At 36.4% G+C, this 15,092-nt stretch overlaps 2 protein-coding genes across 5 annotated transcripts; both read left to right on the forward strand.

Moving 5' to 3' along the window:
• Nucleotides 1–1,199: 1,199 nt before the first annotated feature.
• LOC141913308 (uncharacterized) lies at nucleotides 1,200–10,456 on the forward strand. 4 transcript variants are annotated; one of them, XR_012620272.1, is made up of 12 exons: nucleotides 1,200–1,263; nucleotides 1,480–1,706; nucleotides 4,002–4,400; nucleotides 4,483–4,596; nucleotides 4,860–5,128; nucleotides 5,197–5,333; nucleotides 5,420–5,528; nucleotides 5,611–5,694; nucleotides 5,774–6,029; nucleotides 6,688–6,792; nucleotides 6,884–6,963; nucleotides 7,049–7,371. XR_012620272.1 is itself a non-coding variant. In XM_074804804.1 (5 exons), exon 5 carries the CDS (start codon nucleotides 7,080–7,082, stop codon nucleotides 8,256–8,258), a length of 1,179 nt encoding a protein of 392 aa, XP_074660905.1. In that variant the 5' UTR covers nucleotides 1,200–1,263; nucleotides 1,480–1,706; nucleotides 6,688–6,792; nucleotides 6,884–6,963; nucleotides 7,049–7,079; the 3' UTR covers nucleotides 8,259–10,456. The 4 variants fall into 4 exon arrangements, 2 of the variants coding, with proteins under 2 accessions (XP_074660905.1, XP_074660904.1); XR_012620273.1 differs by having other exon boundaries at nucleotides 4,002–4,046; nucleotides 4,129–4,400; nucleotides 5,774–6,792; XM_074804804.1 differs by lacking the exons at nucleotides 4,002–4,400; nucleotides 4,483–4,596; nucleotides 4,860–5,128; ... (2 more) ...; nucleotides 5,611–5,694; nucleotides 5,774–6,029 and having other exon boundaries at nucleotides 7,049–10,456.
• Nucleotides 10,457–12,663: 2,207 nt separating this feature from the next.
• On the forward strand, nucleotides 12,664–14,981 carry LOC141912825 (uncharacterized). The gene is made up of 6 exons (XM_074804240.1): nucleotides 12,664–12,797; nucleotides 13,333–13,382; nucleotides 13,535–13,698; nucleotides 13,836–13,965; nucleotides 14,223–14,458; nucleotides 14,740–14,981. The coding sequence occupies exons 2-6, from the start codon at nucleotides 13,334–13,336 to the stop codon at nucleotides 14,917–14,919; spliced, it is 759 nt and encodes a 252-aa protein (XP_074660341.1). The 5' UTR covers nucleotides 12,664–12,797; nucleotide 13,333; the 3' UTR covers nucleotides 14,920–14,981.
• Nucleotides 14,982–15,092: the final 111 nt, after the last annotated feature.

Raw genomic sequence — 15,092 nt, forward strand, 5'->3', positions numbered from 1 at the left:
GGTTTGGGGGTTCTTTCCCTAGAAAATTTTGAAAATTAGGAGCGATTTAAAGCGTTTTCCCGCCACCTTGACTGATTACCTTGTGGAAAAAACACGAGTTTTTATATGGTAAAAAAATGAAGAAACCTAGCCAAAAAAGGGGTTTCGTTCGCACCTCCGAACCCCCCCCCCCTCCTGGCGACGCCTATGTTCTCTGCTGCCACCACACTTCAGCACCACTCCACAAAATACGTTGACCACGTGCATTAAAATCATCAAAGAGAGGAATAGGAGGATTTATGCGATGGCCAATGCAGCTGCAGGCATTTATAATCAAAAATAACAACATATTTATCACAAATCAAACATTTATTTGCTAAACAAACAAGCCCAATCCTGGGCTACCACACAATTTGTCAAAGAAAATACATATTAATGAAAATGTAATACAAAATTAATTATTTATTTACAAATACTGGTAGGGATCAGCAGTATGACAGCCTCAGATTGTCATGAAGAGAGACAAATTATTATATTGAAATCTTTACATAATATACTAATACATAAGAAACTATTTTATATATTTTGATATTACAGCAGTTATGAATTCTTGAATTTTTACATTGTCACCACGCCTACGAAATGAAGTTATTTTTCTTGTGGGGTCTCAACAACTAAATCAGGGTGGCGTAGACATGGTCACAATGTTCAAATCCAAGAAATTTCACATAATGGAGGATTTCTCTCCTATTCAACTGAATTAAAGGAGACTTTTTAGCAATCCTTCTAACAGGTCTCATCAATTAATAAATATACATGAACTATTATAAGTTGAATTGAATTGAACTTATGACAATATGTGTGTTAACATAAATAGGCCTACATCTTTCTTTGCGCCTAATTATTCATGAGGTTGATTATTCTTACATAAATTTGCAGCATTTTTGGTTACCCTTCTCTACTACGTACGACTACGTACGACTCTTACTCTTATTAGGCCATTTAGACCGGAGAGCATTCGAGATTAATCGTCACATTTGCACGACTGCTCTGTTGAACTGAATCATCATTCATGAACATGTAGACCGGAAATAAATCGGAGTTACGCATGCGCAACAAAGCACCGACCTGGTTTGAAAAAAAAATCGCGTCTAGACACCGCTGGCTGATTATGCTTCAGTTGCGCGTTCGCATACTAAGTAAGGTCAAGGTTGCTTCAAGTTTCCGCGCTGTATAGCTAGGCTAACACGGCCGAAATTGAATTGAATGGCTAATACGATGATCGTAGGCGGCCGAATATGATGTTAATTGATGATTTTAATCAATTGATCTCAATTTCGAGTTTGAATCAATTTTTTTCATGTTTAAATGATATATATATATATATATATATATATATATATATATATATATATATATATATATATATATATATATATATATATATATATATATATTTGTCGCGTGATCATTACAAGTAAGTATAAATCCTTCGTATAGGCCTAGTGTATCATTAAAGGATTCGACTGTACGGAAGTAGTGAACTTACTTGCTAGTGAAATCCGGCCGAAGTTAGAGTGAATTAACCTATGTCGCAGCTGTCGCACTGGAAATCGATGATGGTGCACATGCGCAGTGAGCCGACAATCGATTCGCCACCAGCGCTGAAGCGAATGTTGGCTAGACATATGTCGATAAACAACTAACACAAAAAGGATAGATTTTAGGTACGTAAAATGAAGGAGATATGTAAAACGATGGATTATTTACGTAATTATGGATAAAAAAATTGTCACAGTGGGAGCATTATGTTACAGGCCTGAGCTGGGTTCCATAGATGTGGAAGCAAGATAGTCCCTGAGAACATTTTGAAATTTGTCAGTTATAACCATTAGGGAAGTTTCCAGTTACCAGGCGCCATTTTGAGGCGGTCCCAAAGGTCTGTATTGAGATACAATGTAGAATTTTTCGTTGAAGATAGATTTTTATCTGAGGATTTTTTTTGATACTGCATTCGTGAATATATCTTCATAGAAACGCGCGTGGCCACCTGTTGAGTTAAGTGCGCGCGAGTGGTTGACCGTCGATTTTCTGCCAACTGATTGTACTGTACCCCAGTCATCTCTCATCACAGAATTATTGTACTCAATCCCCTCAACTACCCTTACAGACTGATCGTTCTGTGCCCTCAGTTATCTCCCCTTATAGAATGATTGTACTCTGTTCTCAGTTGTCTCCCCTAACGGACTGATTGGTATAACCTTCAGTCATCTCCACTTCACGGACTATTCACTGAATATTTTACCCTCAGTTTTATCCTTCCTTTGCAGACTTATCGTAGCATCAGTCATAACATAACATAACATAACATAACATAACATAACATAACATAACATAACATAACATAACATAACATAGTGCCTTTTAACTATAGCGCGCACCCGATTGGGTAGATAGTATTTCGCTCTTAGCGCAAATTAGTTTCTCACTTTTCCCCGCTATAAGCGAGGCTTTGGTCGACCAGAATGACCAGCGCTGGCTAGAAATTTCTCGCTTCAGCCACCAGCGGTGATTTTCGGTTATCAAGCGACCTCGCGATATGTGGGGGTCATGTGGAGAACGCGGAAGCTAGTCTTTTGTTTAATACACGCCGTCGTACACGCGAACGCGAAACGTGCTCATCGAATCGAACGCTTTGCTTTGTGCAAAAATTTGAATAGCTTTTATAAAGTAAGTTATGGTCTAGCTAAGCCTAAGTCTACTATCATAACAATTGAATTAACGTCACGAGGATGGACATCCGATGTCGAGCACGACCACGACTCCCACGAGAGGATTTCCAAAAAAAAATTCCACAGGCAGAAAATAGAAATTTCTTGTGAATTTGCTGATTAGGCCTATTAGTAGTATATATATGAAGTGGATATTTTGCCAATGCGCCATTATTCGAGGTTAGTGCTATACATAGGCCCTATGTTGAAATGTTTGGTGGAATTTCAGCGAGCTCAGTGGTCTAGTGGGAAGATGCTGCGCTAGTAATAGGCCTATGCTGGCGCGGGTTGAAGTCTCCCTCTATTTTCTCTAACTCTGTTCTCCAAACTTTCCTTGAATTTTCCAAGTCGCGCACCTCAGTGCACATGCGCGGCGTATATATTATTGATTAAACTTCATTGCCTGGTGTTGGAAGCCCTGAAGCGACATTACAATTTACAAGTAACATTTTACAAATTATGTTTTTTTAAGCCCCGAAGCGATATAACGAGTTATGTTTTGGACGTTTTACGATTTACCTCTACATTTCAGTTAATTTTATCGCAAGAGGTAGTGGTCCAAAACAAGTGAGATACGCGCACAGTGTGAATAAACTAATATACTTTTTTCGAATAGCTTTGTTTATGGGATCCGCCGCTGAAATATCTCATTATAGTCAAATTGTTTTTATATTCCAATCCATTGGAACGGATTCGTTGAAAAAATTAGTAAAAAAATTTCTTCAACCTAACCTAAAAACTGGCTGATCAGAATCAAGATGGCTGATTGGCGGCTATTTTATGTCAAAATTCTTCAATTTTTTTCATAATTCCTAATGACGCTTCAAGGCTGATGTGCTTAGATTTTTAAATCTTCAGTAGGCCCTATGCTATCTGTGTGCCCATCAGTAAGATTAATACCATAGTCACAATGAGAACTGTTAATTGTCACTATGTCAACTAACCACTTGTTAACTCTAACCAACTTTCGAGCAACTTCAGATTCGAGCAGTTGGACCCAGATGTTTAAATCTGGGACTAGTATGAAATTAGCTAACCTGCTGTTTGTCAATAAAAGTAGGCTGTGGCAAGTGAGGAGAGGGAGATGCTCCATTTAGGCTTGAATGTAGACCTAGTACCCTAAGACTCGGATTTGCTATTTCATTTGGCCTACTAAAAGTACAACTTATTGTTACCTTCTAAACTTAACGACATGATTGAGCTACTGAAAAAATCTACTCCTTTTTATTAATTTTACCAATTTTTTTTCAGATGGGAAAGATCAGACCGAGACTTAGGACCAGTCATTTTGGAAAGGTGTCTAGTACAAATCCCAGGAGACCAGCTTCTAAACGATCATCACCTGTCCAAAAGAACTCATTTGTGGATTATCTTCCAGATCAGATAGATAATATTGAAACTTCATCTGCCAGTTGTAGTAAATATGGATCAAACAAGGAGATACTATTGGAAAATTGGACAGCTATTATGCCTTCTCTCTTAGAGGCTGCAGTAAAGCGACATGAAATTGTCTCAGGCATGTGTGTGAAATGTAAAATTCAAGATGCTGCGATAATATGTGAGGAATGTGGGCCAGCAATGGACTTCTGCAGAGATTGTTGTACTGATATACACAGTGCGAAATTACTACATATGCCGAGAATTTGGCTGGTAGGTTTTGTTGTGATGGCAAATCATAGTGGCCCTAGCCTGATGACATTTTAAACCCAAAAATTTTAAAAACCTTTTTCAGGAGGAAAAATATCAATATGAAATTTACAAAATTGAGCATACTATTTGGAGTAATGGGCATCATAGAAATTGTCAAAAAAAAGCGCAAAGAATGTAATTGCCATAGACCAGCTTGGTAAGTATCGTTTGAAATTAAGACAGGGCTTGAATGTTTTTGGTGGGGGGGGGGGCAGAGATACCCGCAATAGAGCAATTTTATAGGATATAAAGATACTACTTGCGGATAGCTTTTCCGAAATGTCTGAGGGGGAACTACCCCCTGCCCTCCGCTAAATACGGCCCTAGCTAAAAAGTTTTGGTTGTGGCCGTATTTATTGATTCACCATTTCAAGTATTGGTTAGCTCAGAGAATGTATTTTTTCAAATTCTTAATTTTAGGACGTCAACATCATATTCTGTTGGAGTATTGTGAATGTGAAAGCTTTGTTGTAACCATAATCAGAATGAACTTCTGGCCTGGTACACCAACCAATCCAACTGGTACTTTGATAGAGTCATTTGATGCCTTATTTGGTTTAGTAAGGAAAAAATCGGCTGGAATAAGTAGGCGATCTCCTAAGTATAATGACTATTTCTTTTTGGAACAACAGAGTATAGATGCATTTCTGGATGATTATGATGACAAGAAAAATAAAGATGACAAGGAGGTAATTGATATGAAAAAACGGTAAAATTTATTTAAATATTTGGATCTATAATTCTTTTTCTATTTTAGGAATGCAGCTCATTTCAAGCTGCTGATGCTCTACGTTCAAAAAAGCGCCATTCTAAACTTGACGAAACCGGTATATTTGGTCGGTCCTGTCGTCATGAATTTCCCAAAAAATCTGTGAGCCTTCGTCAAGGGGAAAGGTACTAAAAATGGACGAATGATTTATAAATCCAAAATTTCAAGTTTGACTCATTTTACATTTTATCATGATGTTAATATCTTCTAGAATCGGTAATGCAGTGTTTTTGATCCAGAATTTGGTTAACTCGGTGGAAACATCAATTCCTATTTGTGTTATGTATGATATAGCCTGTGTACTTATCAAATATCTAAAGGTTAGTAATATTTGATTTTTGGATTATAATCTGGACTGTAAAAGAATGAATAATATTATATTTTAAACCATGTACTTTATAGAAAAGAGGCTCAGAAACACTTCTGAATAGGTTAACTTTTGCTGTGCCGGCAATGCATATATATGGACACAAGGCCAATTGTCAGGTAAGTGTTGTATATAAATCAGTTGAAATCAATTTGATCACAAAAAAATATATCTCTATAGATTTGATATGTTTTTCAGGTTATGTACAGCCCACGTAGAACTGTAGGTGTAGGTCTAAGTGATGGGGAAGTAATGGAGAGATTGTGGTCTTATTTACGACCTTTCTCTTCCATCACTAAAGAGATGACACCAGCCCATCGAATGGATGCAATTACTGATGCATTGCTTCATTTTACTGATCTTAAGTGATATTTGTAGTAAAAAATTTACTGATGCTAGTAATCTTAAAGTTCATGAAAAACGACATTCATTGAGAGGTCTTTATGCCTGTAATGTATGTGGATTACGATTCACTTCACGTGCTAATATGGTTGATCACAAAAAGCGCCATCAGTCTGAATAGGCCATAATTTCTGATAGATGTGCCCTGCCATATTGTCAGAAATTTGGTATTTACTTTAAAGATATATTACAGCATACAAAAAAAGCCCATCAATTATCTACTTTGTGTGCTTACAACGAGGCAGTAAAAGAGAGTTTGTCCTCGAAGTTTGGAAATGTCGACCGACCTTGTAAATGTTTATATCATGATATCTGGATCTATAAATGGGTTGGTCCAACTCACAACTGCTACCTTTGTGAATGTACAATGAAATTTAGTCGAGTATTTGATTATGGAAAAAATTTGTATGTATGGACCCGTACATGTAGTTACTGTGTTCATCGGTTTTGATCCGACTTTTTCATTCAATTCTATTATGGTATATTTGATAGTGATTCGTTTGTTGTTTTACTAATGTGAATCAACTTTTGTTTTGTGAACACAATAAATGCTTATTATTTTAAAGCCATAATCTTCTATAATGTTATGGTTTCATACTGCATGTTTGGAAAGAACCTAACCTTAATACATGTACAAATTAGAAATATCCTCTTTGATTAAATAAACATCTTAATATACATGTACAATGCAAAAGAGTTTTATTTTCTAGAAATATAACAAAACTATTACTTGAGAGTAAATACAGTACACATAGGACGGATACACTTAACTTGGATATATCGGTTGGGAATCAGATAGTACAAAGTAGGATTAAGTAAGTAAGGATTTCCCGAACTCGGAAACAACGATTCATCAGATATAACAAACTATCGGTTATAACGAACATATTTTCTTGTCCCGTGAAGTTCGCTGTAACGAGGTTTTGAAGAGAAGGTATCAAGCTCATTAACATCACTACCGGTATCCATACCCACTATTGGTTTAGGCAAGTATTTCATCCCTCTATCTCAGTTGCATTTGTGTGCCAAAATCATTATGATATTCATCAGATTTTTATTTCAATCTTACAGCACAGCATATTGGTATTAGATCAAGTTACTCATGCTTACCCGTCTCAAAATAATTGGATTAGCCGGTTTCATCATCGCAATAATATTGGTGTCGTATCATCTCGTTTCGATACGACATTACATGAATGTACCTGATAGATTCACTGATGCCGATGCAAATTCATTGAAACAGATTATGACGAACAGACCGAAATCATCATCGCATCGTTACGGCGTCGTTAATGATTCAATATCACAAGACAACATGAAGGTACCTGTTGTTTACAAGGATATCGTTGCTATTTTATTGGAACAGTTTCGCTTTACGGATAGTAAATGCGGTCCGGTGCCAAAAATAATACACCAGACGTGGAAAACTGAAAATATCCCGATCTCATTCAAAAAATATATAACGTCTTGGGTTAAACTTCACCCCGATTGGGAATATTGGTTGTGGACCGATAGCATCGCCGACGAGTTCGTTAAACGCAGATTTCCAGCGTATTATCCGATGTACAAAAATTATGGACAGGGAATTCACAGAGCCGACGCGATTCGGTATTTTATACTCTATACGTTCGGTGGACTGTACGCTGATTTAGATATGGAAGCCTTCCGACCATTCGATCATTTGCTGAACACCCACACGGCGATGATACCCGAAGATCATATCGTTCATAGCGTCGTTAATTGGGGTCGACCGCGACCATCGACTTTAAACGCGTTAATGACGTCAACGCCAAAACATAAATATCTACGGAAAATAATCGAATTTCTGCCCAGGGCGAATAAGGCAACAGGTAAAGGTGATGTTGTTCGTAAAACCGGTCCATTCATGACTGATGCGGTTTTAGTTGCGTATGAGAAATCTGTGGGCAGTGAGAGTAACAGAACCGTGTCGTTATGCGATGCGGTCTATTTTGCGTCTTACAGTCGATTCATTCCTGAATTTGATCCTAACGTTATGAAAAGCATAAAAAACGGATGTAAAAACCCCGGACCCCCTTCAACACCTCGAGGTAAAACTTGCGAAATGCTGAAACGCGATAATTACACAAATAAGCCACGCGGACCGGAAGTGATGTCGAATCACGTATTTCATCACACGTATTACGATAAACCCGAATACAAGTTAGTGTTTTCCGTTCGCGAAATCGTGAAAAAACCGTTCGACATCAAAACATTAATAGCAAATATGAAACCTGATAGAGACTTCGAGAAATTAGTTTGAATATAATTTTTAGATAGGCAAGTTTTACATGCACCGTCTCATCCCGGTTTCAAGTATAATTCATATTCTTTTGCAATATACCGGATTTTCTACCATAAAAGAAAGAATGTTCGTCCAAAGATTTTATTGAAATCCAAGTGAACTTTTGTCAGATGATGTGAAAGTAAACTTTCTACGAGAATGTCTTCATTTGTTTACATTTTCTAGACAACACGTAAAAATGATTTTATTCGAAAAAAGAAAATATCGTCCAAATTTAAAGTCATAAATCAAAAATCGTAAATCCTTTTTATGTACCATTACAACTGGAATACCCCAAGACTCAATTCTAGGTAATTTGCTGTTTTTGTTATATGAAAATGCTTGTATTAAATTTTCTAATGTGTTAAAACCTATCTCGTTTGCTGATGACACGAATGCTTTTTATAGTGATAGCAATTTAGACAGATAAGTACTTACTATAAATATTGAATTATCAAAATTGTCTGTCAGGTTTCAAACAAACAAGTTGTCATTAAGGTACGCGGTAATAATGCCAGTGGTAAAAATGCCAGAGGTAAAATGCCGGAGGAAATAATGCCAGAAGGTGTATTGATTCAATGATTGTAAGAAACAAGTGTTTCAAAACTTAAAAACTATTCATCGAATTTTTTGCTTTGATGTAATGATTTACAAACAACTTACCCGTCGAAAACCTTTTGTTTTTAATTATCATACCTATTATTATATCTAGAAATATGCTTTATCTGAACTGTGCATCCAATATGTAAACTCTGTACATTCATTTTTTAATATTCATTAATCTAGAAATGTGTTATATATCATGACTATGTTCGCTTTTTGATTTCGATTAGATAAGAATATGAGCAATAATTTTTCTAAAAAATATTGAGATTTTCCAAAATCTCAAAATAAGAATATCAATGATTTCATTGAATTTCTTGCTTTGTTTTATAGACTTGTGATTCTCTTTATTTTATAAATCATTCATTTTCTAATTTGTATTATCATAGGAATATGTTATGTATATCTAAACTTCATTACGTAAAATCTAGTATAGGTTTATAGATCTAGTATAGCATTTTTACCTCCGGCATTTTTACATGTGGTGTGATTTTGGCATTTTTACTTCCGGCATTATTGCCTATGGTACTTTTACCTCTGGCATTATCACCTGGATTCTGTCATTAAATGTTAAGAAGATATCATTTATGGTCTTCAGTAAATTCTTTAAAACTCAACTTGAGAATATCTATTGATAACAAAGAGATTGAACGAATCAATGTCACAATTTTTCTTAAAGTTCAAATTGATGGTAATCTAACCTGGGATTATCAGATAAAATCAGTCGAAAAAAGGTTTCTCGAAACATTGTGTAATAAATAGAGTCAAATATAAGCTTAATCCATTGAGCTCATATCTATGGTGGCTGATAAGGGCCATAGTGTAAAATTCCTGGTATGTAAATGAGGGCGCCAGAACGCCAGAACGCCAAAACGAAAAAAAACGTCCAATTTTCGAAAGAACATTTCATTTTGGTGCCTCCGCCAATACGAACTTTCGTTTTGGCGCCCCGCCAAAACAACGAAAAACGTCCAATTTTCTCTGAAAGTGCGTTTTGGCGTGCCAAAACAAAGAATATTTCGTTTTCTTTTTCTTCACTTTTTTCTTTTTGAGGGACCTGTTTTATTTATGCTAGCTACTTCTTAGTTTCTATAACCCCCACCGAGTCTAATTTACTGTATTTTGTATTCTACATTGTGTGAAATATGCTGTAAATTACATTTGTAAATAAAGCACTCTCATTAATTCATTCAACTGTTGTGACCGATGCTTTTTTTAATGTAGATTATAATAGTGAATAGTTACAATAGTTGTTTTGTAATTGCAATAAGATCATGTCTATTTTGCCTCGTATGCTTCTATGCAAATGACATGTTTGGTAAAATTTGAATTACAACTCTGAATACATGAATCCGCAAAGATGTAATATAAACATATTCAGATACTTCCTCCTGGTGTGGTGAAATTTTCACTCATCTTGATGTTAGCCAGACTTCCAGGTAAAAACTATTACTAAAGATATACGAATTTCTCACGGTAAGATATCATTTGTATTTGATAAATTTGTTTGCCAAATGAATAACAATATTAACTTATATCATTATCTTAATTCATATAAGCGGATAACGAAGATCCCCGGTCTACTTTCAATAAACGAAAGATTTCGTAGGATTTTTATCGGATTTTTTTCTTTCTATTTTAGCATAGCATTGATTACTTGAATCACGATAACCTGTATCAAGACCATTGGATTAACCTGTTTCATCCTAACTTCAATTGTTCTGGTGTTTGATAAGACAAAAACCCACTATGTTTCTTTTAATTTGTACGTAGTGGGTTTCTACCTTATTATCCGTTCACCACGTTTGAGTGTGGTTATCGTACTTTTTGGTGTTTATTGAGAATAAATTATGAGGAACCTGCAGCAGTGCGCTGCGGTGGCCTACAAAATATTATGGCCATGTAGAGATAATCCCACAATTATAACGAAAAAGTCCGAAAATGTAACTTCGAGATAGTAGTTTATTTCAACGTTTCGACTATAACCTAATAGTCATCTTCAGGAATAATGAGATGACTATTAGGATATAGTCGAAACGTTGAAATAAACTACTATCTCGAAGTTACATTTTCGGACTTTTTCGTTATAATTGTGGGATTCTCTCTACATCGCATCAACACGGATATAGTGTTCTATCAATCGTGATTATGGCCATATATGAACCACAGACCACCGATTATCCAGTTATCGATTACGCAATGAAGGCTCGATGAAGAAAATTCCAGAGACATCTTTCATCTTTTGAAACACGTCGCAAGGCAGAGGTAATACGTGAATAATTTCCTGATGATAGATTTTCATCATCATAAATGTTACATGTGACGATAACCTAACGGTAATTTAGTGCTCCGGTCCAACCTCGGTATGTTCTGGCTAACGCAACAGGTCGGATAACTGAATGTTAAATGGTACGGATAGATTTTCAATACTTTACTCCACGTAAGACTCTTTGAAGTCATATCATCGGGAAAGACGTCTGGATGAAAAAGTATAGTAGGATAATTTGTATGTTTAGTGGTGACGGTCGTTATTGTCTTCGTCCGGTTCCACGACCGGATCGGTTCGGCTCGTCCTTTGCCTCCCGGGTCGGCCATACCCAACATTTTATGTTTTATAAAAGGTCCGAATAAAAAAAGTAAACCAAAGTTATTCAAGCTATCACTATCAACACTTGGAGCTATTCACGATTATTTCTATAAGTCCACTCGCGCGTATCCAAGCTCATCCGGGAATCATCATAAATGCGAACCTGTCTAACTGACGACGGTCCAAATAAGTCCTCTGATTACTGTACTCTCGGTCATCCCTTCTTTTTGGATGTTCAGCCCATTCTATTCGGGGAACCAATCATCAACATCCAGGTTGTCCTACCTTGCATTTAGGGATCATGACAAAGTCCATGTAGGCTGTTGCCCCATCAACCTGAACTCTCAGGCTAGACAGCGGCTCCAAAGCCATCGGTGCCATATCGAACATAGATTATGGAAGTCTGTCATAGCTTACTATCTCGCTTCGAAGGGTTTCTTTCAAGAAAGTTTGGGTTGAACCAATTTCCGACGACGCCTACAAAATTCGAAAGATGGAGCTGGAATTTGAAGCAGAACAACACGAACGGAATCGCAAACGGGAGCAACATGAAATACAACTTAGCGAGAAGGAAATTCGTCACTAGATGTCATTCGGATGTTCTACGCTTTGATGCCACATGAAATATCCGCCTGGTTCCGAAGTTCCTGGATTATAACGCAGATAAGTAATTTTCACATTTTCAAAAAATATTTTGCTTGAAGTGGACTTTGTTTCTTCAGGCCATTTTGAGTGGAAGGCTCAAGTTTAGTCGTCGCTTACATCTGAACAACCTTACGATTTTGATAAGTATCCGCCTTCGTTATTGCTGTTAATTGCAATGTCTTTTTATTGCTTTAGATATTCGAAATATACAATATGTCCTTATCTAATAGAAGATTTATACCTGAAATTAGTGAAAATGAATGATAACAATGGTGATGATAGATATGATATGATATATTTTAAAAACAGGAAAGCCTGTCTATCATACGACCTCGATTATACTGCGCTTACTGTAGATTAACATGTGTACACATTCAAAGCGCGCAGAAGTTTCATTCCCATCACTGTTAGTTGTTTTCTTTTTTTTTTAATCAAAAAACACACCGGATGCACGAAAATCGTTTGGTACCACGTGATAAATTGATACGGTGATAGCGCAAAAAGTGATTGTCGTGTCATTATCACTGGTTCAATGTAAATACTATAGTAGTGTGACTATACCGGTTGTGTCGACAAATCGAGACAGTTTCCGTCCATTTATCTTCATCAGGTTATTATATAACATATAAATAGTTACACCCGGTAAACACCTATAGTATCAGTTACACGGAATAGAACCAAAGGTAAGTCTAGTTCGCGCTAATTAAGATTCAGCTAATTAATGCATTTATTTAAATGGTTACGCAAATCGATTTGATAAATCAAGCAAATCGTTCTCGCAGCAATTTGCTTGATTTATCAAACTGGTTTTGAGTAGTAGGAAGCGTCCTGGAGGCATACTTATTTTCAAAAAGTTCCCGAGGGTCATTTCGAGTTCGTAATTCGAAATAAACTATTTTTCTCAGTTAAAAGTGTTTTCGAGGTAAATGCCAAGTTAGTTACTCATAATAACCTAGTTTTCTCAGTTCAAAGTGATTTCTGGAGGTTTATTCCGAGTTCGTAGCTTTTGAGTTTATTTCTAATAGAAATGTCCCCAATGACGTTTCCGTTCAGATATTCTTTGTTTCTTCATCACTCATGGTCATATGATTAATAGATTGTAGAAAAAACATTTCGGTCAATCAATATGTATTAATATTATCAAATTCAAAATCGAGGGTTAAACTACTGTTGTAATAAAAGGATCTGTTACTCTGATATATACACATTTCTTTTTAGCATGAAACTGCTGGTAGTTTTAGTGGCCGTGTTGGCCGTATCACAGGCGAGTAAGTGTCATCGCTGAGCCATCGGGTTCGAATACCCAAATACGGACTCTCAGTCCACCGGCTAAAGAAATGGCCTGGTCGGTTTTCAGAATTACTTTTTTCAGACACTGAAAAGGTCGGTTTTCAGATACTTTTTGAATTTTATTCCGTAGAACCGTCATTCGACGATCACGTCGACCGACTTTTGACGGCATTCAAGAATGATATGCGCACCAAGAGGGGAATCATCGACTCGGAGACGCTCAACAGAATCGTCGGAAGCATCAAATCTACACTCGAAGATGTAAAAGACAAAATCGAGACCGGAGTCGACAAGGTGAGTTAGAAAAAACATATTGCTAACCAAATATAAGGTTAGGTGTTTAACTAGTTACATTCGTAAAATATCCAGCCTTCGTACATCGTAATGGTGTGGAATAGCAATTCTTATCATTCTAAATTTTCTAAACGTAGAGCAGGGACTATCTTGAAGCGAAATACAGTGAATTGAAGGCGTACGTCGACAGTTTAGAACTCGACGATAAGTACAGTGAAGTAGTCGGCAAGGTGAAAACAGTACTCTCACAGTTAGAGGATCAAATCGGTAAATGATGTTCAGTATCTATTTACTGAAAACAAAATGAATCAGATCTTTACTAATGATATATGTTATAGATATTATGATATAGTGGGTTTGTAAGATCGAAACAAATCAAACCAATTCAATAGATACCGGGGTCAATCCCTATTTTAAGATCAAAAAATATTCGTTAGTCAAATTTAACAATGGCACTTTTTTAACAAATAAGAAATGGTTTTTTCCGAAATATGTACATGTATTATGTACTAATACATTTTCAGCGGCCAGTATTGCCAAGCGTCATTTGGAAGAGGCCTTCGAGAACTTGGATGACAAAGTCGTCAAACGAGCGTTGATCGATTTACATAGACGTGACTTCAAAGAAAAAATGAAGGTCGTCTGGGGAAAGGTGAAAAATCAGTTCGGCGACCTTGGCGAATGGCTTAAGGAGCAACTGAAAGACAGCTGGGAGAAAGTGAAACCAGAGATTGAGCAGATCAAAGAAATGGCCGAGAAGGTTAGAAAAAAATATTGCCTTTTTTTACAGAAAAGTAGTTTAATAATCTATAAAGCCAGTTTTATAACCCAAAGGCAAAATTCATTGCTTAATTCTAAAACTAGTCTAAGACCATCATAGTAGTTCAATGCAATTCAAAAACTTCTTAAAACCGCATTTTTTAAGATCACGTGACGACTGTGCAACTGATTCCAGTTCTTGAGAAGTGGTAACTTTTCGAAGCGCTGATAGTTTGAGTTTGAAAATATTTATGGATCTATTCCTTTTTCGAACAATAACAGGTTCTCAGCAATGCGGTCACTGATATTTCCGACAAGGTAATGGAGCAGGCCACTAAACTCTTCAACAAGTACAAGGACGAATTGGGGCCGATGATTTGGGCCAAGATTGAACAGAAGTTCAAGGATGTCACTGGTAAAGACGCCAAGGAAGTCGTCGATCAAAAGCAAGGCCAAGAATAGATGCGCATATACTCTGTTAATTAACAAGATCAGCTTCTGAAAATAAAACATTCTCATCATAATAGTCTTTCTCGATTTATTATGTGTATAAATGCAAATTGTATCAACCATCCTCTGTATAAGGCGCCCATCAGAGCCACTTACCTAAATGGCAAATGGATAATGAATGTCAC

The sequence above is a fragment of the Tubulanus polymorphus genome, chromosome 11 (genome assembly GCF_964204645.1).
Source record: "Tubulanus polymorphus chromosome 11, tnTubPoly1.2, whole genome shotgun sequence".
NCBI classification, from domain to species: domain Eukaryota; kingdom Metazoa; phylum Nemertea; class Palaeonemertea; order Tubulaniformes; family Tubulanidae; genus Tubulanus; species Tubulanus polymorphus.

Bases quoted from the DNA above. Each gene is read 5' to 3' on its own strand.
- LOC141912825 (XM_074804240.1), top strand. From the start codon at position 13,334: ATGAAACTGCTGGTAGTTTTAGTGGCCGTGTTGGCCGTATCACAGGCG. The intron at 13,383-13,534 runs GTAAGTGTCATC...TTTATTCCGTAG, and splicing joins GTTGGCCGTATCACAGGCGA to AACCGTCATTCGACGATCAC. The intron at 13,966-14,222 runs GTAAATGATGTT...ATACATTTTCAG, and splicing joins ACAGTTAGAGGATCAAATCG to CGGCCAGTATTGCCAAGCGT.
- LOC141913308 (XM_074804804.1), top strand. From the start codon at position 7,080: ATGCTTACCCGTCTCAAAATAATTGGATTAGCCGGTTTCATCATCGCA.